The 25,913-nt window shown below is 44.4% G+C and overlaps 1 protein-coding gene and 1 long non-coding RNA gene across 2 annotated transcripts; both read left to right on the top strand.

Annotated features, from left to right (window-relative positions):
• Window positions 1–2,532: 2,532 nt before the first annotated feature.
• On the top strand, window positions 2,533–9,427 carry LOC140709252 (uncharacterized). Its single transcript, XR_012089681.1, has 4 exons — window positions 2,533–2,619; window positions 2,767–2,885; window positions 6,043–6,186; window positions 8,387–9,427. It is a non-coding gene; the product is annotated as an uncharacterized lncRNA (long non-coding RNA).
• A 4,628-nt stretch (window positions 9,428–14,055) lies between these two features.
• Window positions 14,056–25,094, top strand: KLF17 (KLF transcription factor 17). The gene is made up of 3 exons (XM_007979020.3): window positions 14,056–14,136; window positions 23,662–24,505; window positions 24,807–25,094. The coding sequence occupies exons 1-3, from the start codon at window positions 14,056–14,058 to the stop codon at window positions 25,043–25,045; spliced, it is 1,164 nt and encodes a 387-aa protein (XP_007977211.3). The 3' UTR covers window positions 25,046–25,094.
• Window positions 25,095–25,913: the final 819 nt, after the last annotated feature.

The following is a 25,913-nucleotide window of genomic DNA, read 5'->3' as shown; positions in this document are numbered from 1 at the left end:
ACCAGCCTGGGCAACATAGTGAGATCCCATCTCAGGAAGGAAAGAGGAAGGAAGGAAGGAAAGGAAGGGAGAAAGCTGTGAGTGTACTGTTCCCAGCCTGATGCCACACACTTCATGATTCCATCCTATTCCTGCTTCCACTCTCCTTCCATCGCCACTCCCATCTCCTTACGGGTTCTGAGTTCGTAGGTCCCAGGGAGGGGCCAAGGATCCCTACAGATCCACCTGCCCACCTCTATTCCATTCCCACTTATCTCCTTCTCTGTCCCTCTCTCCATCCTCAGATTCTTCCCCAACCCCATCCCCATCTGGTCTCCATTGCATCCATATCGCTATCTTCATTTCTGTCTGTTTTCCCATCTGTCTCAATCTCCAGCTCCAGGTGAATCCCAGCTCCCATTGCTATCTCCATCCTATTCCCACTACACCCCATCCCTATTCTGATACACTTCCTTTTCACCTTTACTTTCTCCAGAGTGAAAATTGAGGCAGATTCATAAAGAAGTCTAAGAGTTGTGGGGATGTTGGGGACTATCAAGGTTGACAGTCTCTCCATATAGAAATTCTTCCCCAGATTCCAAAGAGAAACTTTGAAAGAAATTACTCAAGTCAAGATTTCAGATATAACTTCTTCACCTCCCATGGTGAGTATGGGGGAGGGTTAGGACTGCAATGGGAAGCAGGAGGGAATCAAAGGGAGATAGGGCTCTCCGGAGAGACAAGAAGGGAATGAGGGAAGCTAAGAAGTCACAGACTGGGAGACAGACAGAGGCAAAAGAGAAAGGTATGGATAACAGATCTCAAATCTAGTTTAACCTCTTCCGCACCCTCCCATCCCCACACAGGTCAGACTTTGACACAAGGAATTTAGAGAAGAAAAAAGGTGTGGTCTGCTCTTTCATTCAATCTATTATCTGTTGAGCATTCCTTTTTTATTCAAATGGAGCAGAAGAAAGAAGCTTGAAATGGACAGTTATCTCTGGTTTATCTGGCTGAAGAGTGCAGAGATGATTCTCTTTCAGGATGGGAAAGGGGGTGGGGAGGAGGAGAGAGGTGGGAACATAATGATGATGGTGATGGGTCAATGAATGTGAGACTGGAGGTTTTTTGTTGTTGTTGTTTTGGTTTTCTTTCAGACTGAGTCTCGCTCTTGTCCCCCCAAGCTGGAGTGCAATGGCGCGATCTCAGCTCACTGCAGCCTCCGCCTTCTGGGTTCAAGCAATTCTCCTGCCTCAGCCTCCCTAGTAGCTGGGATTACAGGCGCCTGCCACCTCGCCTGGCTAATTGTTGTATTTTTAAGTAGAGACGGGGTTTCACCATTTTGGCCAGGCTGGTCTCGAACTCCTGACCTCAGGTGGTCCACCTGCCTCAGCCTCCCAAAGTGCTGGGATTACAGGCATGAGCCACCGTGCCCGGTCGAGACTGGAGTTTTTTTGTTTTGTTTTGTTTTTGGTTTTTTTTGAGACGGAGTCTCGCTCTGTCACCCAGGCTGGAGTGCAGTGGCCAGATCTCAGGAGACTGGAGTTTTAAATTACAGTAGTCCTTCCTCCTTCCTCAGGTATCTGTGGTTTCAGTTACCTGAGGTCGACCACACTCTGAAATTGTTAAATGAGAAAATCCAGAAACTATTCATAAATTTTAAATTGCGTGTTGTTCTGAGTAGCATGGTAAGATCTCAAGCAATTCCACTCCGTCCTGCTCAGGAGGAGTCATTTCTTTGACTTATCCCTTTGTCCAGCATCTCCACTCTGTCTATGCTACTCCCTCATTAGTTGCTTGGTAAAGGTCTCGGTTATCAACTGTTGCGGTATCGCAGTGCTTATGTTCAAGTCACCCTTATTTTACTTAATAATGGCCCCTGAGTGCTAGAGTAGTGATGCTAGCATATTGTTATAATTGTTATATTACTACTGTTAAACTCTTACTATGCGTAATTTATAAATTAAACTTTATCATAGGTATGTGTTTTTAGGAAACAAACATAGCATATATAGGGTCTGATATTATTCAAATTTCAGGCATCCATTGAGCCTCTTAGAAGGTATCCTCTTGGATAAGAGAGGACTATTGTATATCGAATGACTAGAACACGAATGAGCCCGCCCAAGATATTGTTAAGGCACAGAAAAGGGAAACATGACAAAACTGAGTTGAAGGCAGTGACTGGAGGATAATAAAACAGTTTCATGTTTGTACCCCCACTGAGTTTCAGATTATTCAACTAACCAGTCACCTGCTGTGTAGAGCCTCTTTCTTTCCCAAGACCTTGCTGTCTTCTCCCTTATATTCATGCTGGGAATTCAGCAGTGGAAGCTCTGTCCAGTTGCCTTCTGTTGGAATTAGCAATAGAATCTCACAAATTGTTTAAACCCAGTTATATGTCTCTTCTCAACTTCTGGAGTGAAACCCAAGAAGCATTGGAACTTTACTTTTGCTGACTGTTTCACCATTTTTCCTTCTGATTCTTTCAGTTTCTGGTTATTGGCTAGGGCTGCTTGTGACTCATCTAACTTGTATTTTAGCTGTTCCATAGCCTGTCCCTGAATGCAGGGGATCGGGATGAGAAGGTAGCCCACACATTCAAGTTGAATTTGTGCAGGGTGGTGAACTTCCACCTGGGTAGGTAGCAGCCTTGGTTAGGAGCCTGGTTTCATAGTTTGACCACTGGTGATCTCTGCTGGGTGGCTGGTGGGATCTAGTCTCTGATAGGTGAGAGATGACAGAGAATCTGGTTTGTTAGCTCTTTTTTTTTTTTTTTTTTGACAGAGTTTCCCTCTTGTTGCCCAAGCTGGAGTGCAATAGTGCGATCTCAGCTCACTGCACCCTCCACCTCCTGGGTTCAAGTGATTCTCCTGCCTCAGCCTCCCAAGTAGCTGGGATTACAGGTGCGTGCCACCACACCCTGCACGTTTTTTGTATTTTTAGTAGAAATGGAGTTTCACAATGTTAGCCAGGCTGGTCTGGAACTCCTGACCTCAGGTGATCTGCCCACCTCGGCCTCCCAAAGTGCTGGGATTACAGGCATGAGGCACTGTGCCCAGCCTGTTAGCTCTTTTTCTGACAGATTGTTTATTTGAGAGATCAAGTCACTTAAACTCTTTTGTGCCCAAAAGAAGGAGAAGAGCCCTTTGAGATGTGTCTGAACTGGTGAGTTTTTGTGGTTCTGTGGCTACTGACCGATGAGGAGTTATAAAAATGAAGCTGCAAACTCTGGAGTCTCTAGGCCTGTAAATGAGAAAAGCCTTAAATCTCATTGTGTGAATGGGGAAAATTTTTCTACCTCCTGAGGGTATTAACAAATTAGATTGTAAAGATTTAAATTAAAGGGGCTTTGTCCTGATTGGTTTATAGAGACCAGTAAGAGCTTTTGTAAATCCAATTTTGCCCAAACTCCCAGAAAACAAAGAAGCTGAACTCCTAATACTTTAAATGGGATAAGCAAAACAAAACAAAAACCTTTTTCATAGAAACTGCTAGCTCAGAAGCAATTTTATACAAGAATCCATGGTTCATGTAATCAGGAAAGGTTTAATCCTTGGACAAGTCAGACTGGTTTGATGATTTTGCCCTAAAAACTAACATCTTTTTCCTGATTTTACCAGTGTAGAGTATAATACAAACATATGTTTCAGTTCATTTGATTTTTTTAAACTGTACCTGCTGGAATAGGATTAGTCTGATGTTTAAGAATTGCTTTTGTTTTCTCACGGAGAGAATAATCTGAATACCGAACACACAGACGTACTCCTCTGCCTCTGTTGGTCCCCGTATCAATCATCCTCCTTCCAACTTTATAAATCACACTCATTCCAACTTTACCGAAGTAGCTAAGTTCTGTTTCAGGGAGAGAACTGGGAGGTAGGGCATTGAGAACTCTCTATGATATACAAACATTTTATCAAATCAACAGTGTTTACAAAGAACACATAATATGACCCCCACAGCCATATATGTCTTTTTTATACCTTTTCTTTCTTTTTTTTTTTTTGAGATAAAGTCTCACCTTGTCACCCAGGCTGGAGTGCAATGACCCGATCTTGGCTCACTGCACCTCCGCCTCCCGGGTTCAAACAATTCTCCTGCCTCAGCCTCCTCAGTAGCTGGGATTACAGGCATGTGCCACCACGCCCGGCTAATTTTTGTATTTTTAGTAGAGACGAGGTTTCACCATGTTGGCCAGGCTGGTCTGGAACTCTTGATCTCAAGTGATCTGCCCGCCCCTGCCTCCCAAAGTATGGAAGTATAGGCGTGAGCCACCGGGCCTGGCCTATACTTTCTTAAAATGGCAATGAAATGAACACAGTGATAAAAATGACCCAAAGGTTAAGCCACTCCGTAATATAGAAAAGTAAGAAGTAAAGGTAGACAGACTATGCTTGGTGACCCATGTTTGAGCATTCTATATTAATTAGAAATTATCCAGACACCCAAAAATTATTACTTAATATTTAACCTAGATTTTAAAGTTAGCTGGCCAGGCGTGGTGGCTCACTCCTGTAATCCCAGCGCTTTGGGAGGCCAAGGTGGGCACCTGATCACCTGATGTTGGGAGTTTGAGACCAGCCTGAGCAACATGGACAAACCCTGTCTCTACTAAAAATAAAAATAAAAAATTAGCTGGGCGTGGTGGTGCACGCCTGTAATCCCAGCTACTCAGGAGGCTGAGGTAGGAGAAGCATTTGTACCTGGGAGACAGAGGTTGTGGTGAGGTTGCACTCCAGCCTGGACAACAAGAGTGAAACTCCATCTCAAAATAAATAAATAAATAAGATTAGCTAAAGAAGAAAAAAAAAGTTAGCTAAAGATCTTGGGGATTATATTTGAACAGATGTATTGTAGAACCTTGCTACTACTTATACAAAAAATTGCTCAGAATTGTGCTTCAGCTGGCATGGTGGCTCACACCTGTAATCCTAGCACTTTGGGAGGCCAAGGCAGGAGGATTGCTTTGAGCCCAGGATTTGAGACCAGGACTGGGCAACAAAGCGAAACCCCATCTTAAAAAAAAAAAAAAAAAAAAGTTTAGTTAAACACATTGTTTTGTTTTTCTTTTTTTTTGAGAAAAGGTCTCTCTGCCACCCAGGTTGGAATGCAGTGGCCTGATCATGGCTCACTGCAGCCTCTATCTCCTGGCCTCAATTAATCTTCCTACTTCAGCCTCCCTAGCAGCTGGGACCACAAGTGCACACCACCACTCCCAGCTATATATATTTTTTTCATGCTTTGTAGAGATGAAGAAGTCTCACTGTGTTGCCCAGGTTGGTCTCAAACTCCTGGGCTCAAGCGATCCACCTGCCTCAGCCTCCTAAAGCACTGGGATTACAGGCATAAGGCCACCATGCTGGGCCTATGTTTTTCTTAATCTTACTATCTCAAATTAGGTTGAAAAACATGAATGTTTTTATGTCTTTATTACATACGTTGGTGTACTCATAAACAATTTCTACTATTTTGCATGTTTTAAAGCTTTTTGTAAATGCTGTTATTTTGCATGAATTCCTTTGCAACTTGCTTTTTTTCTTTGAGTTTATATTTTTTTAAACTTTTTCATTTGGGAATAATTTTAGGTTTACAGGAAAGTTGCAAAAGTAGTACAGTTACTGTATACCTTTCAGTCAGCTTCTAATGTTAACATCATACATAACTGTGGTGCATTTATCAAAACTAAGAAATAGCTTGTAATCCCAGCACTTTGGGAGGCTGAGGTGGGCAGATTACGAGGTCAGGAGATTCAGACCATCCTGACTAACATGGTGAAACCCCGTCTCTACTAAAAATAAAAAAAATTAGCTGAGCATGGTGGCACGTGCCTGTAGTCCCAGCTACTCCAGAGGCTGAGACAGGAGAATCGCCTGAACCCAGAAGGTGGGTTGCAGTGAGCCGAGATCGCGCCATTGCACTCCAACCTGGGCGACAGAGCAAGACTCCATCTCAAAACAAAACAAAACAAATATTAAGAAATAAACATTGGTACAATACTGTTAACTAAACTACAGACTTTATTCAGATTTCACCAGTTTTTCCACTAATGTCCTTTTTCAGGATCCAACCCAGGATACCACATTATGCCCAGCAGATTGCATTTTTGAGATTTATGATGACACAATGACATTCTAATTTATTCATTCTAATTGAAGTTGGATTCCCATTGTTTGACCATACCAACATGTATTTATTCTCCTATTGGTAAGTATTTAGGTTGTTTCCAAATTTCTTTTACTATTACAAACTATGGTGCAATACTTGTACCTCTGTCCTTATCTTCTTTACACTGTCAGGAAACAGAAAGCATCTACCTATAATTTATGATGAAGTCTAAGCCTGTACTTTCAAAACCTGCCTCTGACTTTTTCTTCCAGCTTCATCTTCATCTCCCACCAAACCTCCAGGTTCAGGACTGGTTACTCCAGCTCTCTCTGTTTTCCCTCCCTCCCTCCCTTCCTTCCTTCCTTCCTTCCTTCCTTCCTTCCTTCCTTCCTTCCTTCCTTCCTTCCTTCCTTCCTTCCTTTCCCTCCCTCCTTCCCTCCTTCCCTCTTTCTTTCTTTCTTTCTTTCTTTCTTTCTTTCTTTCTTTCTTTCTTTCTTTCTTTCTTTCTTTCTTTCTTTCTTTCTTCTTCCTTCCTTCCTTCCTTCCTTCCTTCCTTCTTTCTTTCTTTCTTTCTTTCTTTCTTTCTTTCTTTCTTTCTTTCTTCCTTTCTTCCTTTCTTCCTTTCCTTCTTTCCTTCTTATCTTTCTTTCCCTCCCTCCTTCCTTCCTTTCTCTCTCTTTCTTTTTTTCTTTTCTTTCCTTCCTTCCTTTCTTTCTTTCCTTCTTTCCCTCCCTCCTTCCCTCCTTCTCTCTTTCTTTCTTTCCCTCCCTCCCTCTCTCTCCCTTTCTTTCTTTCTTTCTTTCTTTCTTTCTTTCTTTCTTTCTTTCTTTCTTTCTTTCTTTCTTTTCTTTCTTATCTTTCTTTCCCTCCCTCCTTCCTTCCTTTCTCTCTCTCTTCCTTTCTTTCTTTTCTTTTCTTTCCTTCCTTCCTTCCTTCCTTTCTTTCATCAGGGTCTCACTCTTTTTATCCAGGCTGGAGTACAGTGGCACGAACATAGCTCACTTTAACCTTGAACTCCTGGGCTCAAGCAATCCTCCCACCTTAGCCTCCCGAGTACTAGGACTACAGGCACTTGCCACCGTGCTGTCTATTTTTATTTTTTATTTTTGTAGAGATGGGGTCTTGCTTTGTTGCCCAGGCTGGTCTGGAGCTCCTGGGCTCAAGCAATTCTCCCACTTCGGCCCTGTAAAGTGCTGCAATTACGGATGTGAGTCACCGCACCTGGCCTTGAGCCTTCCCTTTTCTGGTCATCTTTCTTACCTCACTGTCAGCCCCAGCAGTGTCTCTTTGAAGCTGTGCAATTTAAGAATAAAATAGGGTTAGTAAGGAAAGCTTGGACTGAGCGTGAAAGAGACTTAGGTTCATGTCTATCTACCTCTTCATTTGACAAAGGGTTCCTAATAATCTCCCATGTGGCAGACACAGTGGTAGATTTGTCCTTAGATGCTCCCCTTTTCATTTCACGTCTCAGGGGCTCTTGTTCGCTCTAATGGCGTCAACTCTGAAATCCATACCTCCAGTCCCAGACTTTGTTTCCTGAGCCTCTAGCTCTTATGTCTGATTGCTTCCTGGACATTCCCATTTCTCATAGGTAACCTCAATTTGTTCAAAAATTACTTCATGGCTGGGTGCTGTGGCTTATGCCTGTAATCCCAGCATTTTGGGAGGCTGAAGTGGGAGGATCCCTTGAGCCCAAGAGTTCAAGAAATTTCAAGACAGCTTCTTTCAATTTCTGTAGCTATCCAGTTGCAGACTGGTGAAATTTGCAAACTGTTGTTAAGCACAGACCACACTTTGAGTAGCACCAAAGAGAAGCAACGGAACAGAATGTACATAAGTGGCCCTTAGAGCAGGAGGGCAGAAGGCAGAAAAAGAAGATTCTCTTAAGCAAACAGATAATAACCACATCATCAGTAACTACAAAAGCAATCCGTTCTCTGTACTAAGATATGGGTAACCCGGGGCAGTTCGAGTGCAGAGGAGGCACCTAGGCCAACCTGGGTATCAGGGAAGGCACAAGACAGGTAGGAGTCGGGTGGGGGAAGCACTAGTGATGAGTGGGAAGGACACTCCAGGCAGAGAAACAAGTTCTGGAGTCATCCTGCAGCATATGGGTTAGGGGATGACCTTTCCTGTGATTTGATGGTTACTTGTCTCTGAGCATCAGCATTCATTTTCCATGTGTATAAAATGGATATGATAATCCTTTCTTTGAATCACACAAAAAAAGAGAGAAAGAATGAGTTGTGCCTGTTACAATGCCTGGTGCTTGCTAATGTTGCTGTTTTGTGTGTAAAAGATGCAGGAGTCAGAGCCACCACAGACAGCGAGTTGCAGCACTTTGCAGGGGACAGTTCACGGACCCAGGACTGGAGCCCAGAACGACCAGGGTTCTGGGAGGTAACAGGGAAAATGGCAGAGGGGTGGGCAGCATGCCTGCCCCTGAGTCACGCCCAGGCCCAGGTATGTGTCTCCAGGATGGAGTGTCAGTGGAGGATAGGGTGCAGTGTAAGGTTGGGGGAGGAGGCAGGACCCCAGGGCAAACTCCTCCGACCTACAAGCCCTAGGCATTCCAGATGTCCACACAAAAATTGGCTCTGAATTAAAAGGCTGAAAGGTGGGGCTGGCTCTGTCTTATTTTGATATGTTTTGAGGCATTTGATAAAGATGTTAATGGGATCATTCATAAATCAGGAAACTAATCCTCTGAGGAGCTGGTTGCTAATGAAGTGAGAATCAGGAATATGAAATCACAAATTTCAAAATCTCAGGCTGGAATTTAATCCCAGACCTTGAGTCCAGACTTCATCTCAAGCAGATGGCATGGTTCGAAACATATACCGACTGCAGTAGTCACTTGGAAATGAGTTCCCAGTGGTCCTTGCAGTTCACCCAAAGACTACTCCTGGGAATGGGACATGGAAATGGGAGGTCGGGGTGCAGCAAAGGCTTCCTAAAGGAGGTGACTCCAAGGGAGAGTAGCCTATAGTAGATACTCATTAAATGTTGGTAAAACAAATGCGATTAGTAGATGAAGAAATGGGGGAAGAACATTCCAGGCAGAGATAATACAGGGCCACCTGGCAGGGTCAAGAAGACTTACAGCCCCTGGGCATATTAAAGTGGGCGGTGGTAGCAGTCTGTCCACGTGCAGGCTAGAAGGGGTGTATATCTATAAAGAGCTTAACGATAATAGATCCAATTAAAAGTTGGTCTGCCTTTTATTATTGCTGTGTGCCAGTAATTTTAAAATACTATTGAAATACTCCTCTCCTAAAAAATATTTTGTTAGTTTAAGTTCTAAATAATTGCTGTAGATACTGGATTTTATTTGTACATGTAAACTTCACACTAACACTTTTTTTTTTTTTTTTTTTTTTTGAGATGGAGTCTTGCTGTGTCGCCCAGGCTGGAGTGCAGTGGCGAGATCTCAGCTTACTGCAAGCTCCGCCTCCTGGGTTTACGCCATTCTCCTTCCTCAGCCTTCTGAGTAGCTGGGACTACAGGCGCCCACCACCACACCTGGCTAGTTTTTCATATTTTTTTTAGTAGAGACGGGGTTTCACCCTGTTAGCCAGGATGGTCTCGATCTCCTGACCTCGTGATCCACCCACCTCGGCCTCCCAAAGTGCTGGGATTACAGGCTTGAGCCACCGTGCCCGGCCACACTAACACATTTTTATTAGCGATCCTTTAATAAATATTGCATTCTATGTAGAAATTCATTTGGAGTATGCTTGGTTATATAGTCACACCAATACCCATGTTTGGAGCTCACTTTAGGCAAGGGTCACATCTCCAACCCCTGTGGTATTAGATACATCCAAGTTTACACTGTAGATTCAAAATAAACAATCATGAGTTACTATCAGTGATGACAAAGATAAACAGGGCTTAACTTTTTTCAATTCTGTCATTCTGTGTAACCAGTTGGACTTTTGTGTTAAAACAGTGGGACAGGCCAGGCGCGGTGGCTCACGCCTGTAATCCCAGCACTTTGGGAGGCCAAGGAGGGCGAATCATGAAGTCAGGAGATCCAGACCATCCTGGCTAACATGGTGAAACCCCATATCCACTAAAAAAAATAATAATAATCAAAAAATTAGCTGGGAGTGGTGGCAGGTGCCTGTAGTCCCAGCTACGCGGGAGGTTGAAGCAGGAGAATGGTGTGAACCCGGGAGGCGGAGCTTGCAGCGAGCTGAGATTGCACTACTGCACTCCAGCCTGGGTGACAGAGCGAGACTACATCTCAAAAAAAAAAAAAAAAAAACGAAAAAAAAAAAAAGTGGGGCAGAGTGCAAACTGAGAGGCAAAACATTTTTGTTTGTTAAGTGCAAATTTTTAATTTGTACATGAAATATTTTACTGAATTTGAATAAAAATGTACCTTTGAAATGAAAACCTATTCCTTTAAACTTGTTAATGGTTTTGAAATGAAAGATGAATAAAGGAAATAAATGTTGTGGCCTAAGTGTTGTTGCCTACGTTGTATCTTATTTAGATGTTTTGGTTTTATTAAACTTGACTTGTTGGTTGCTGGATGATTATTTACATAAGGGAGTATATCAGATTGTAAGGAAAGGATCAAAATTTAAGCAGGTAGATGTGAAAGTGATTGAAATAAATAGTGTGCCTTTTTCATTTTTTGGAGCCATAATATTAATGTTATGTATTTATTTTATGATGTGAGTATGCATACAAAGTTTTGGCAAATAAATTTTTCACTTTTGCCTTTCCTTTTTCTGGCCATTATTACAATTTGTTTCATTTTATAATCATGTGAAAATATGAAATTTGAATTATGGAAATAATTTGGTTTTTTTTTGAGATGGAGTCTCGCTTTGTTGCCCAGGCTGGAGTGCAGTGGTATGATCTCCGCTCACTGCAAGCTCTGCCTCCCGGGTTCACGCCTTTCTCCTGCCTCAGCCTCCGGAGTAGCTGGGACTACAGCACGCACCACTACACCCATCTAATTTGTACTTTTGTTTTGTTTTGTTTTGTTTTTTTGAGACGGAGTCTCGCTCAGTCGCCTAGGCTGGAGTGCAGTGGCACGATCTCAGCTCACTGCAAGCTCCACCTCCCAGGTTCACGCTATCCTCCTGCCTCAGCCTCCGGAGTAGCTGGGACTACAGGCACCTGCCACCACGCCTGGCTAACTTTTCTGTATTTTTAGTAGAGACGGGGTTTCACCATGTCAGCCGAGATGGTTTCGATCTCCTGACCTCGTGATCTGCCCGTCTCGGCCTCCTAAGGTGCTGGGATTACAGGCGTGAGCCACCGCGCCCGGCCTATGGTAATAATTTTATCTTGAGAGGAGGGGAGTATAAAAATGATCTGCTCTGTGTGTCAAACATGATCCATTCTACAAATATCTCCTAAATGCCAAGTTGGGAGAAACACTAGGTATGTGGGAACTGAAAGAGGCATCAAATGGGAGTCAGAGATGGCCCCAGAAGGAGGTGATCCTGGAGTTGACAGCTGAGCAGTTGTTAGCCACAGAATCATAGCCACCATTTCTCTAGGGCCTGCTCTCAGCCCCACTTCATGCTAGTAGTTGGGGACCCTAAGATACATAAGAGCCTTCTTACCCACTTGTTATGATAGAGCAAATATCCCTGCTCTCACCAAAGGCCCACTTGTCTATCGGTACTCCAGATCCTGTCCTTTCGTGATTCATCCATGACTTTGCTCTTACAATTGGGCCCTCTATTTCTGTGTCAGTTTCTCCTTTGGTGAATCCCCATCAGCCTATAATATGCCCTCCCTTAACTGCCACCTCATTTTTCTGCTCTCATTCGTAGCAAAACTTCTTTGTTTAGAGTTTAGAGACAATGTCCCACTCCATCAACTCCTGTTCCCTTGGCAGTCCAGTCCAATCAGGCTTCCATCTTACTACACTTGGTTTTGGCAGAGTCACCAGTGACGTCCGTCTTGCCAAATCCAGTAGTCGCTTACGTGTTTATCTCAACCACTCAGGCTCTTTGGATGACTTTGCTGTTCTGCTGGGCCTTAAATGTAAGAGTCCCCAGGCTCTGTCCTCTGTCCTTTTCTCAAACTATCTCCAGTGTTGATAGCATCCACTCTAACTACCATCTCTCTATGCTGACAACACTCAAGTTTACATTTATAGCCCTGACCTTCTCTGAGCATAATTAATAGACATCTCAAAATCAGTGTCTAAAATGGAATTCTTGTTTCAGCCACCTCCAAATCTGCTCGTCTTCCTATCTTTCCATATACCAAGCGGCACGATCATCACACAGTTGTTCAAGCCAATAATCTAGGAGTCTCTTTGATTCCTCTTTCCCTTCCTTCCTATCCCCTTCTGATCCATTACAAGTCCTGTTTTTCATTCTTTTTTTTTTTTTTTAGAGATGGGATCTCACTATGTTGCCAAGGGTGGAGTGCGCTGGCCCTTCACAAGTGCAGTAATCCCATTACTGATCAGCATGAGTTTTGACCTACTTCATTTCTGACCTGGGCCGGTTCATCCCTCCTTAGGCAACCTGGTGGTGCCCCACTCCTGGGAACTCACCATACTGATGCTGAACTTAGTGTGGACACCAGATCAGCACAGCACACTACAGCCCAGAACTCCTGGGCTCAAGTGGTCTCCCGCCTCAGCCTCCTGAGTAGCTGGGACTACAGGTGGGCACCACCTCCATGACCAAACACTGACATCTCCTTCTTGGGCAGCTCCTTTAGATTTATTTATTTTATTTTATTTTTTGAGACGGAGTTTCACTCTTGTTGCCCAGGCTGGAGTGCAGAGGGATTACAGGCATGCACCACTACGCCTGGCTAATTTTGTATTTTTAGGTTTCTCCATGTTGGTCAGGCTGGTCTCAAACTCCCAACCTCAGGTGATCCGCCCACCTCAGCCTCCCAAAGTGCTGGCATTACAGACATGAACCACTGTGCCCGGTCACAGCTCCTTTAGATTTCTAACTGGTGTCTCTGCACCCCTCTGGCCCTTTATAATCCATAAGGAGCCAAATGGTTTATTTTAAAAATATGTATCAGATCATATCAAGTTCCAGAATAAAATCCAAACTCCTTTCTACTGTCTTCAAGGCCCTATCCCTCTGTCCTCGTGTCACTGCCCATGTGGTATCACTGTGGTCACCCTGCCTTCAATTTCCTTCTAGCACTGTCGGGCTCTTTCTTGCCTTAGAGCCTTTCAATCTTCCTATGGCTGGCTCCTTTCAGGCATTTCATTTTCAGCTCACATTTGTCTTTTGGTTTTCCATAGCACTCACCACCATCTAAAATTATAATAGTTAACAACTTTATTACTCATTTCTTGTCTGCCCATGTAAAATGGAAATTGACAGCAAGGACTTTGTTCTGTCCTGTTCACCATTTTACCCCTAGTTCAGAGATCAATGCCCAACACACACTGGGCACTCAGTAAACACTGTGGAATAAATAGATTGTGCCGTGAAGCTCCCAGTCTTCAGTTCGTACGGACAAGGGACAGAGGTGCACAGACATTAGCAGAAAAGCTCCAGCCCTCCCAAAGCTTATGGCAAGCTCCCGACCTGATAGAGTGCTGGTGGAGGCTCTCCTGTCGGCAGACGCCCTACACCCAGCCTTGCCTCTCTCTCCAGCCTCCTCCTAGCTGGAGTCTGAGACCTGGGGATCCTCAGCCCCTACTTGGGTGAAACAGTTGCTCAGACTGAAGGGTGGAATGTGTGGGTTGGGTGGGCGGACCAACTTCCTTTAGGAAGCGTTCAAGGCCTGAGGTGGCTGTCCGTGATGCGCCTTGGTTGGGGTGGGCAGCCTAGGGCAGGGCTGCAGGGGCGGCGCAGGGCGGGAAGGGTGGGGCTGACTCCGCCCCCTGGCGCAGCTGTAAATAGGTAAATAGAAGGTGATTGTGGCGTGGCGATGTCCCGATACCCGCCTGCGACGCCGTGGTGGCTGGTTTCCTGTCCGTTCAGTAGAGAGTCTAGACCCCACCCAGTCTTCATGTACAACCGATCGCAGGCTGAGATGGAACAGGAGGCTGGGGAGCTGAGCCGATGGCAGGTGGCGCACCAGGCTGCCCAGGTGAGTCAGGTGTCAGCTCCTGGCAGGCCGGGGGCGGGCTCAGGCTAGGGGTCGGCGGGGAGGGGAGGCTGTGTAGGAGAGGGGAGGCAGAGGGAAGCAGAAACCCGAGGGGTGGAAATCCGAGGGGAGGGGTTGCAAAGGAAGGAATGGGAGATTGGGGGGGGGGGGGCTGCAAAGGGAGGGATGCGAGATTGGGGAGGGACTGGAAAGGGAGGGTTGTGAGATTGAGGGTGTAAATCATACGTCGTTTATTCCAATAATGCTCGCCCAGCAGTAGAGCTTGTGTTAGGTGCATGGGGGTAAGAGGGTTCCAGGCAATTTTCTGGCCAGGGACTTGAGTAGGCAGGACAGCAAAGACCAAGTTAGGAAGTGAGCAGGAAATGACAGGAAAAAAAAAAAATGTTAATTGGAGCCCTACTAAGTGGTAGGCTTTTGCCAGACGGTGCAAATACAATGATGAATTTACCATGAAACAGATATATATAAAATTTTATTAATAAATCGTTAGCTGAATGATTGGAATTGTACAGTGTTACATGAAGAAGAAGTTGGGGGCGCATGGGAGCAGATACCAGAGGTGTTTGACCCGATTTGGGAGGCTTAGGAGACAGCTGAGACTCTGTTCTGGGACTAAGAACCGGTCAGGTAAAGGGTTCCCAGGTCTGAGACCACAGGCTGTATGCTTCCTCTTAGGAGGAACTGAAAGACCAGGGCCTGGACAGTGATGGGAGGGTGGCCCCAGGGACACATTGAGATCATTCAGGGCTTGTTTATTCCAAGAGCAGTGGGAAGCCATTGATGAGTTTAAACATAATCTGTCTCAATTAGATTTGCATTTTCAAAGGAGTGTCCTGGTGGATGTGGGCTGGATTCAAGGCAATAGTTAGAAAGCTTTTGTGATAATCCAGGTGAGAATTCAAATGGCGTCCTACCTAGAGAAGTGAGAGTGGAGATGGAGAAGCTAGATGTATTAGAGATTGTGGAGATGTTTTGGAGGCAGGGACCACAATCATTGCTCCCAAGTGGTGAGGGGGACATCTAGAGTAACAGATTTCTTGCTTGCACAATTGAGTGACAGTAGTGATATTTTCTGAGCGAGAAAGAAGTGTGAGAAGGACTAGGTTAATCCGTTGTTTGGGGGAAGTGGGCAAAGATGATAGTGAATTTTGGACATAGTCCATTGGAAGAACCCGTGGGCCATCCAAAAGGACCCAAACAATAGGTAGCTGGAAAATTCAGGAGCCATCTTCGCCAGAGCTATAGATTTAGGAATAGTTGGACTGTAAACAGAAACAGATCCACTGGCATGGGGAAGCTTGCCCAGAGAGAGTAGAGGAAGAGAAATCTGCAAAAGAGACTGTGAAGGAGGGGGTCTGAGAGAAAGGAAGGAGAAAAGGTCGGAAAGTGTGTCCATGCATGTGAAAGGCCAAGGGAAGCATTATAAGAAGGGTGTGGCCAGTGGTCGTATAAACTCCTGAGAGGTCAAGCCAGGAGTCTGGAAAGTGCTGCTTGGTCATAGTGGGATGGAAGTTGTCAGTGGTGACCTTTATGCAAGCTGGCTCTGTGCAGAGATGGAGGCCAGAGCAAATTTGGGAGAATCATAAGGCAAAGTAGTGGTGAAGGCATGTTTAGACAACTTAATTTGCCATGAAGGACTGGGAAAATGAGAGGGCCATTGCTAAGAGTTAGGGAAGACAGGCTGAGCACCCCAGAGGTGCCCACCCAATAGTCATTTACCTAGTTCCTATTATATGTTTGTCTTATGCTAGTTGCTGAGCATATAGTGGTAAATAAAACTGATAAGGCCAGGCACGGTGGCTCACACCTGTAGTCCCAGTGGCCCAGGAGGCTGAAGCAGAAGGATCATTTGAGCTCAGGAGTTTTAGGCTGTGGTGCACCGCAATCACGCTTGTGAATAGCCACTGCACTCCAGCCTGGGCAACATAGTGAGATCCTGTCTCAAAATTATTTAAATTAAAAATAAAACAAGATCTTCCCAACTCTTCTGGAGTTTTTTTAAAAAAGAACATTTTCCTCTATAGCCAAAACCACATAATCAAATGTATCAAAATTGTATATATATATATGTATGTGTGTATATATCTATCTATATATATATATATACACACACACTTTTTTTTGAGACAGGGTCTTGGCACTGTTGTCCAGGCTGGGATGCAGTGGTGCCATCTCGGCTCACTGCAACCTCCGCTTCCCAGGTTCAAGCAATTCTCGTGCCTCAGCCTCCCCCCAAGTAGCTGGGATTACAGGCGTGTGCCACTCCACCCAGCTAATTTTTTTGTATTTTCAGTAGAGAGGTTTTGCTATGTCAGGCTGGTCTCAATCTTCTGCCCTCAAGTGATCTACCCGCCTCAGCCTCCCAAAGTGCTGGGATTACAGGCTTGTGCCACTCCACCCAGCTAATTTTTTTGTATTTTCAGTAGAGAGGTTTTGCTATGTCAGGCTGGTCTCAATCTTCTGCCCTCAAGTGATCTACCCGCCTCAGCCTCCCAAAGTGCTGGGATTACAGGCGTGAGCCGCCACCCCCAGCTGGTAATTCCTTTAAATCATCTTAGATGCAAGCCTTATTCAAATGCCCCTAGCTATTCCTAAAATGTACTTCGTAGCTGTTATGTCCAAACCAGAATTTAAGACCATACACTGTATCTGGTGATTATGTCCCTTGAGTCTCTGATATTAGAGTAGTTTTATTTTTTTATGATTGGGATTCAGTTTTTCATGATGCTGACTTTTGTCTTATAGAATGTTCCTTTCAGATGTATCAGATTGCTTCCTCATGACAGCATTTAGCTTTATCTTCTATCACTTGTATTACCTTTAAGTTATGATTAGAACTTACAGCTTAACTGGATTCAAGATTTTTGGCAAGACTGCCTCATGCCTCATGCAGGTTTTATCCTGCATAACATCAGGAGACACACCTGGCTACCATTTGGTGATACTCGTATTAAGGTAGTGAAAAGCCTCATTGAGCTCTCTATTGACATTTACCTTGCGGTCAGAAAGTAATCTGTGTGATTCTGCTTTGTGTGTATCCAATGTCCAGTTCCCTACCAGCCATTCACCTACTGGTTTTAACACCACATTTAAATTTTTCCTCAATTAAATTTCCTTAGGGGTGGCAAAATACATTTTCTTTTCCTTTTTTTTTCTTTTTCTTTTCTTTTCTTTTTTTTTTTTTCTTTTTTTCTTTTTTGAGACAGTCTCACTCTCTCCCCCAGGCTGGAGTGCAGTGGCACGATCTTGGCTCACTGCAACTTCTGCCTCCCAGATTCAAGCGATTCTCGTGCCTCAGCCTCCCGAGTAGCTGGGATTACAGGCATGCACCACCACGCCCGGCTAATTTTTTGTATTTTTAGTAGAGACAGGGTTTTGCCATATTGGCCAGGCTGGTCTTGAACTCCTGACCTCAAGTGATCCACCCCCCTCGGCCTCCCAAAGTGCTGGGATTACAGGCGTGAGTCACTGGACCTGGCAGAAAAATAAATTTTGTAATTCCACCATTCATTCTACATTTATTAGTTTATATTCTTCTGTAAAGTAGGAATTAATATTTAACTGCAATCATTTGGTAATTTTGAAATTTTTTTTCTTTTAGAGGCAGAATAAATGCTTAATTTAATCACTTTGATTAGTAATGTTCAAAGTTAGGATAAGAGCTCAGCTTTTGTCACTTGAGGTTGCAGTGAGCCATGATCATACACTGTATTCCAGCTCAAAATGAGCTGTGATTGATTGCACCACTCACATCTCAGCCTCTGGAGTAGCTGGCACTACAGACACTTACCACCACACCTGGCAATTTTTAATTTTTTTTTGTAGAGATGGGGGTCTCACCATGTTGCCCGGGCTGGTCTTGAACTCTGGGCCTCAAGCGATCCACCTGCTTCGTAGTCTCAAAATGCTCAACCTGTGATAGTCTTGATAGGTTTCGTGTTTCTAGGAATTTGTCCATTTTATCCAGGTTATCCAATTTGTTGGTGTGCAATTTTTCACAGTACTGTATTATAATGTCTCCAATTTCATTTCTCATATTTAATCATTTGAGCTTTTTCTTTTTCCTTAGTTGATCTAGCTAAATGTTTGGCAATGTTGTTAATCTTTCCTAAGAACTTAGTTTCATTGATTTGTCTCATTCCTTCCTTCTGCTGGTTTGGGGTTTAGTGTATTTTTCTAGTTCCTTAATGTATAAAGTTAGGTTGTTGGTTTGAGATCTTTTTTATTGTAAGCATTTAAACCAGTAGATTTTCCCCTTCCCATTGCTTTTGCTGTATCCCATAAGATTTGGTAGCTATGTTTTCATTTTTATTGGTCTCTAAGTATTTTCTAATGTTCATTATGATTTTTCTATTTGACCCATTGATTGTTTCAGAGAGTGCTGTTTAATTTCCAGAGATTTGTAAATTTTCTAGTTTATCTGGTTGTGGGTCAGAGAATATTCTTTGTATGATACCTTATGATACCTTTTTTTTTTTTTTGCTTTTTTTCTAAAAGCGGCAAGAGAAAAATGTCTTTCTTTTAAAATCTATTGAGACTTAATTTGTAATCTACTATCCATTTTTAATCCATTCTGCCAATATCTGTCTTTTGGAAATTATTATCCATTTACTTTCCAAAGTATTTTACTTGCAAGGAAGGATTTAATTCTGCCATTTTTTTCCTCATTTACAGCATTGTCTTTTTGTTTAATTGATTTTTTTATAGTGAAACTTACATTTCCTTATAACACAATTTCCTTTTGTGTGTGTGTGTGTGTATATATATATATTATTTGTTTATTTATTTATTTATTTACTTATTTATTTTTGAGACAGAGTCTTGCTCTGTTGCCCAGGCTGGAGTGCAGTGGCTGGATCTCAGCTGACTGCAACCTCCACCTCCCAGATTCAAGTGATTCTCCTGCCTCAGCTTCCCAAGTAGCTGGGACTACAGGCATATGCCACCATGCTCGGCTAATTTTTATATTTTTAGTAGAGATGGGGTTTTACCATGTTGGCCAGGCTGGTCTCGAACTCCTGATCTCAAGTGATCCACCCACCTTGGTCTCCCAAAGTGCTGGGATTACAGGCGTGAGCTGCTGTGCCTGGCCCCTTTTGCATATATTCTTTAGCTATTTTCTTTGTGGTTGCCATGGGGAATACATTCGACATCCTACTTAAAACATTTTAATTTGAATTTATACCAGATTAACTTTAATAGCACATAAAAACTGCTTCTGTATAGCTCCATTCCCACCTCTTTTCAGTTACTGATCTCACAAAACTACATTTTTATGCATCATATGTCAAAAAATAAAATTATAAATTTTATGCATTCTTTTAAATCATGTAGAAAACAAAAAGTGGAGTTATATATCAAAGTTAAAATAATACTCACTTTTATCATTGTCCATATATTACCCATATCAGAAATTTTTCTTATGACAGATTTCTTCACATGGCTTCAAGCTACTGTCTAGCGTTGTTTCATTTCAACCTGAAGGACTGCAATTAGCGTTTCTTGCAGGACATGTCTAGTGCTAATGGTCTCTCAGCTTTTGCCTATCTTGGAATGTCTAATTTCTTCCTCATTTTGGAAAAGACAGTTTTGCCATATATAGGATGGTTGATAGTTATTTTTTTTCCTTTAGTTCTTTGAATATATCAACCCATGGTCTTAGTGTCCAAGGTTTTTGATTAAAGAACTACAGGTAATTTGTGGGATCCCCTATAAGCGATGAGTCACTTCTCTTGCTATTTTCAAGATTCTCTCTTTGTCTTGGGTTTTCAACAGTTTTATTTTTATTTTTTATTTTTGAGACAGGGTCTCGCTCTCTGGAATGCAGTAGCACGATCTCGGCTCACTATAATCTCCGCCTCCTGGGTTCAAGCGATTCTCCTGCCTCAGCCTCCCAAGTAGCTGGGATTACAGGCACCTGTCACCACACCTGGCTAATTTTTGTATTTTTAGTTGAGATGGGGTTTCGCCATGTTGGCTAGGCTGGCCTTGAACTTCTGACCTCAAGTGATCCACCTGCCTCGGTCTCCGAAAGTGTTGGAATTACAGGCGTGAGCCACCGCGCCTGGCCTCAACCGTTTTATTATAGTATTTCTTGGTATAGGTCTGTGAGTTTATCCTACTTGAATTTTGTTGAGCTTCTTGGATGTTTGTATTCATATCTGGAAGTCTCTTCAGTGGGAAGGGCAGGGGGTTGTAACATTAGGGGTTGAGTTGCCACAATGGCTGCCTACCTCTGTCTGCACCTCATAATCAGAAACAGCAAATAACAATCAGGACATAGATCCCCAGTAGTTGGAGGACAAGGTTTTTATTGCCCATTCTGGCTCGTGCAAGTTGCTCCAGGAACATGGGGTGTGTATGGGTAGTTAATACCTACCTAAGAATTTAGGTTGACCAAAATTAACTGCAATTTACTTTCAAGGCCTTCCCTTGGAAGGTACAAGCCTTAAAACCCTGCACCGTTCCAAAAAACATAACAGGCAAATGCTGCCAGTGCGATAGTTACCTTGCTGGGGATACATGTTCCTGGTGCTTCCTACCCTGCCATCTTCCTGATGTCACTTCCTGTCTCCTTTTGACCCAATCCTAATCTTTGAAAGCTCTCTTATTTTCAGGCACAAAATGTACCAGCCTCCCTTAAGCCTTCCTTTTCCCAGTCTTGGAGTCAGGAAATTCTTGGTCTAACTTCTAGCAAGAAATAGAATTAGAGACAAGTCTAGGTTCTAGAGGCATGCATTGTTACTAGAGTCACAGTTGCTTCGATGGGCTATTTTACTGGACAGAGCTAAAAAATAAATATATATTTTTACACTGTGAATTTGTATAGAATATTGCCTATTTAAATTTAGCATTATTATTATTATTATTTTTGAGATGGGGCCTCACTCTGTCACCTAGGCCGGACTGCAGTGACGCGATCACAGCTCGCTGCAGCTTCGACTTCCCAGGCTCAAGTGATCCTTTCCACTTCAGTTTCCTGAGTGGCTGGGACCACAGGCACATGCTACCATGCCTGGCTAGTTTTTTGTTCTTTGTAGAGATGAAGATTCCCTATGTTGCTCAGGCTTGTCTTGAACTCCTAGACTCAAGCGATCCTTCCACCTGGGCCTCCCAAGGATCTAGGATCATAGGCATGAGCCACTGTGCCCAGCAATACTAACTTATTTTAAACCATATTGCTAAAAATAACACTCAAACAGAAAAGTGAATGTAAGTACAGCTTCTACAAAGTAATGAACTGTTACAAAGTAAAACCTGTGAAACTGTCAGTCAGGTCAAGAAATAGAAGCCCGTCCAGTGTCCCTTTCTTATCTTTCCCCATTTCCTACTCTCTAATATAACTCCTATCCTGCTGTCTGGATGTTTTGTTTTGAATTTCCCTATTTCTGACCTGTGATGTTCCTATAATTGCTGCAAAAGTTGTAATTGCTTCAAGTTTTGCCTTCTTTCCTCCCTCCCTTCCTTCTTTCCTTCCTTCCTTCTTTGAACTCCTGACCTCAAGTAATCTGCCCGCCTCGGCGGCGAGTGGATCTCTTCTCTTCTCTCCTCTCCTCTCCTTTCCCCTTCCCTCCCCTCCCCTCCCCTCCCCTCCTTTCTCTTCTTCTTCTCTTCTCTTCTCTTCTCTTTCTTGTATTTGAATGTTGTTACATTTTCCCTTGATTTGCAGTAATAATTTCTGGTGATTTTTTTTTTATTGCAATCTTCAATTTCTTTCTTGATGGTTTAGTATCTCGTATGGATACCCTATTTTAAACTTCTCTTTTGGTTGTCATATTTGAATGGATTGTTCTTTTCTGGACCATCCCAATTGAAGAGTGAATAGGAGATGATGGGGTAGCTTTATTTGTTTCTTAACTCAACAGCTCCTTCTTCTATTGCTACAGTAATGGATTTTGTTGTTGTTGTTTGTTGCTTGTCTTGTTGAGACAGGGTCTCACTCTGTCAGCACAGGCTGGAGTACAGTGGCACAATCTCAGCTCACTGCAACCTCTGCCTCCTGTACTCAAGTGATTCTCCTGCCTCAGCCTCCCAAGTAGCTGGGACTACAGGCACACACCACCATACCTAGCTGGTTTTGTTTTTGTTTTTGAAATTTCTGAGCTCAAGCAATCCACCTGCCTTGGCCTCCCAAAGTGCTGGGATTACACAGTTGTGAGCTGCTGTGCCTGGCCTACTGACAGTTTTTAAAAACATGGTTCTTGGCTCCTATCCTATTTTTTTTTTTTTTTTTTTTTTTTTTTTTTGAGACGGAGTCTCGCTCTGTCACCCAGGCTGGAGTGCAGTGGCGCCATCTCGGCTCATTGCAAGCTCCACCTCCCGGATTCACGCCATTCTCCTGCCTCAGCCTCCCGAGCAGCTGGGACTATAGGCGTCTGCCACCAAGTCCAGCTAATTTTTTGTATTTTTAGTAGAGACGGGGTTTCCCCATGTTGGCCAGGAGGGTCTCGATCTCCTGACCTCGTGATCCGCCCGCCTTGGCCTCTCAAAGTGCTGAGATTACAGGCGTGAGCCGCCGCGCCCGGCTATCCTATTTTAAGACCTTCTACCACCAATCTCTTTCCTACCCTTCATGCAAGTCAGTCATCGAGGGATACTGCCCCTGACTTCCAGACAACCCCCATCCCTTTTTTTAAGAAGTGTTTTTTTCATATCTGCCTTTTCCCCATATCTCCACCAATGCTTGATCTCAGACCTGCCCAGGCAGTTCCCACTCAGGGCAGATGCTCTTCCATAGGCAAATATTTGCAGATGATGTCTAAGTTTTGCTAAAGCCAAGACCCATCTGCAGCCTCAATTCCTTCTATCTTTGTGGCTTTCTGCACCCGTTCTGCTGGTTTAGGATGTTTTTTCACTTTCACACTTATGTATAATTTGGAATTTGGGCCAGGCACGGTGGCTCACGCCTGTAATCCCAGCACTTTGGGAGGCTGAGGCAGGCAGATCACCTGAGATCAGGAGTTCGAGATCAGCCTGGCCAACATGGAGAAACCCCGTCTCTACTAAAAATACAAAATTAATTGGGCGTGGTGGTGCATGCCTGTAATCCCAGCTACTCAGGAGGCTGAGGCAGGAGAATCACTTGAACCCAGGAGACAGAGGTTGTGGTGAGCCGAGATCGCGCCATCGCACTCCAGTCTGGGCAACAAGAATGAAACTCTGTCTCAAACAAAAAGAAAAAAATAAATTGGAGTCTGAACATTTTCTCAGAGTTTTGCTGACGGTGTAGGTTATGGACTGTTTTATTTGTTCTCTTTGTTGCTTTGTGTGAAATAAAAACCAAAAACGTCCGAGAGAAAGTGGCATGAGTTACGGCTAGGCTTCTATGGGGCTTGTATCAGCCAGACCGCATGTGAGAAAGCCCAAGCTGGAAAATGGTCTGGAGGCAGGATATTTCAAGCAAGAGATGGAAACAGAGGGCTGGATTATGATGGGGTCTGGGAATAAAGAGGAGGGACATGTGGAACTGGAATTTGAGCAAAAATCACCTGACTCTTTCTCCCCAAGGATAACGAGAACTCAGCGCCCATCTTGAACATGTCTTCATCTTCTGGAAGCTCTGGAGTGCACACCTCTTGGAACCAAGGCCTACCAAACATTCAGCACTTTCCTCACAGTACAGAGATGCTGAGGTCCCCCTTGGTGTCTGTTGAGGCACCGGGGCAGAATATGGATGAAGGAGGGCCACAGTTCAGTATGCCACTGCCTGAGCGTGGTGTGAGCTACTGCCCCCAAGCGACTCTCACTCCTTCCCAGATGATTTACTGTCAGAGAGTGTCTCCCCCTCAGCAAGAGATGATGATTTTCAGTGGGCCCCAACTAATGCCCATAGGACAGCCCAATATTCCAAGGGTGGCCAGGCCCTTCAGCGGGAATCTAAGGATGCCCCCCAATGGGCTGCCAGTCTCGGCTTCCACTGGAATCCCAATGATGTCCCACGCTGGGAACCCTCCAATGCCTTACCCTGGCCTCTCGACAGTGCCTTCTGAAGAAACATTGTTAGGCCCGACCATGCCTTCCACTGAGGCCCAGGCAGTGCTCCCATCCATGGCTCAGATGTTGCCCCCACAAGATGCCCATGACCTTGGGATGCCTCCAGCTGAGCCCCAGTCATTGCTGGCTTTAGGGTCTCAGGACTCTCTTGTGACTCAGCCGGACTCTCAAGAAGACCCATTTCTACCAGAGCAGCCCAGACCTGCTCCACAGACAGCAGAGAAGAACTCCAGGCCTCGGGAAAGGACTGGTAGAGGGGGCTCCTCGGAGGCAAGGCCTTACTGCTGCAACTACGAGAACTGCGGAAAAGCTTATACCAAACGCTCCCACCTGGTGAGCCACCAGCGCAAGCACACAGGTGAAGGAGGTGTCAGGTGGGGTGGAGATGGGGGAGTCTCTGGGCTTTCGATTTGTCCTGGGACACTGGTGGGTAATTGTTTGGGATGAGCCTTTCCTCTTCCAAGCCTGGAACTAAGCTAGACTGGCTCCCCGAATTGCCATACAGGAGGACTGGGGTGGGCACTCCTGATTATGTTACCGCTTCCTGGTTCCCTGGGCCTTCCCTTTTGAATCCTCAACCTGGACTGCTCTGCCTCACAGAGTCGGACCCCTTCCTTCCTACTCTATTCTAAATTCCATCTCTCCCTTGTCATTCCCAGGTGAGAGGCCCTATTCTTGCAACTGGGAAAGTTGTTCATGGTCTTTCTTCCGTTCTGATGAGCTGAGACGACATACACGGGTTCACACCAGATATCGACCATATAAATGTGATCAGTGCAACCGGGAGTTCATGAGGTCTGACCATCTCAAGCAACACAAGAAAACTCATCGGCCAGGACCCTCAGACCCACAGACCAACAATAGAGAGCAGGACGGTCCTCCTGCTGCTGGTCCTTAGGTCAGTCTCCTCTCCTCATTCTGGCTTTTTCCTTTTTTTTTTCTTTTTTTTTTTTGAGATGGAGTCTCACTCTGTCTCCCAGGCTGGAGTGCAGTGGCGCGATCTGGTTCACTGTACCCTTCACCTCCCAGGTTCAAGTGATTTTCCTGTCTCAGCTTCCCGAATAGCTGGGACTACAGGCATGTGCCACCATGCCTGGGTAATTTTTTGTATTTTTAGGAAAGACAGGGTTTCACCGTGTTAGCCAGGATGGTCTCAATCTCCTGACCTCGTAATCTGCCCACCTCGGCCTCCCAAAACAATGGGATTACAGGCATGAGCTACCACACCCAGCCTCATTCTGGCTTTTCTACACAGATCTTACCTGCCTCTGGCTAGATCTTCTCTTCAGTAGGTGTAGGATTAGATGAAGACAGGAAGATTATGGGTCAGTGTTGAAGCCCACACGAAGTTCTGCAGCCAGTTAGAGACTCCTCAAACCTTGTCTTGGATGCTGTTAACCTCTCTGGGGCCACCTGCTTCTGCTGGAGTTTAGTCAGATGGGAATGTGGAGTACAGTAGAGATTGGGAGCTTCATTTAAAAGCTCTTGATTTCTTGTCACTCTCCAGCTTAAAACCCTTTAATGACTCCTTCACTTGCTACATAAAATCCAGTTTCCAGAGCCAGACTATTTTTTTTTTTTTTTTTTTTTTTTTTTGAGACGGAGTTTCGCTCTGTTGCCCAGGCTGGAGTGCAGTGGCCGGATCTCAGCTCACTGCAAGCTCCGCCTCCCGGGTTCACGCCATTCTCCTGCCTCAGCCTCCCGAGTAGCTGGGACCACAGGCACCCGCCACCTTGCCCGGCTAGTTTTTTGTATTTTTTAGTAGA

Source organism: Chlorocebus sabaeus, chromosome 20 (assembly GCF_047675955.1).
Source record: "Chlorocebus sabaeus isolate Y175 chromosome 20, mChlSab1.0.hap1, whole genome shotgun sequence".
NCBI lineage: Eukaryota > Metazoa > Chordata > Mammalia > Primates > Cercopithecidae > Chlorocebus > Chlorocebus sabaeus.
Note: the sequence above shows the minus strand (reverse complement) of the source record. Positions and strands in the feature narration are given on the sequence as shown.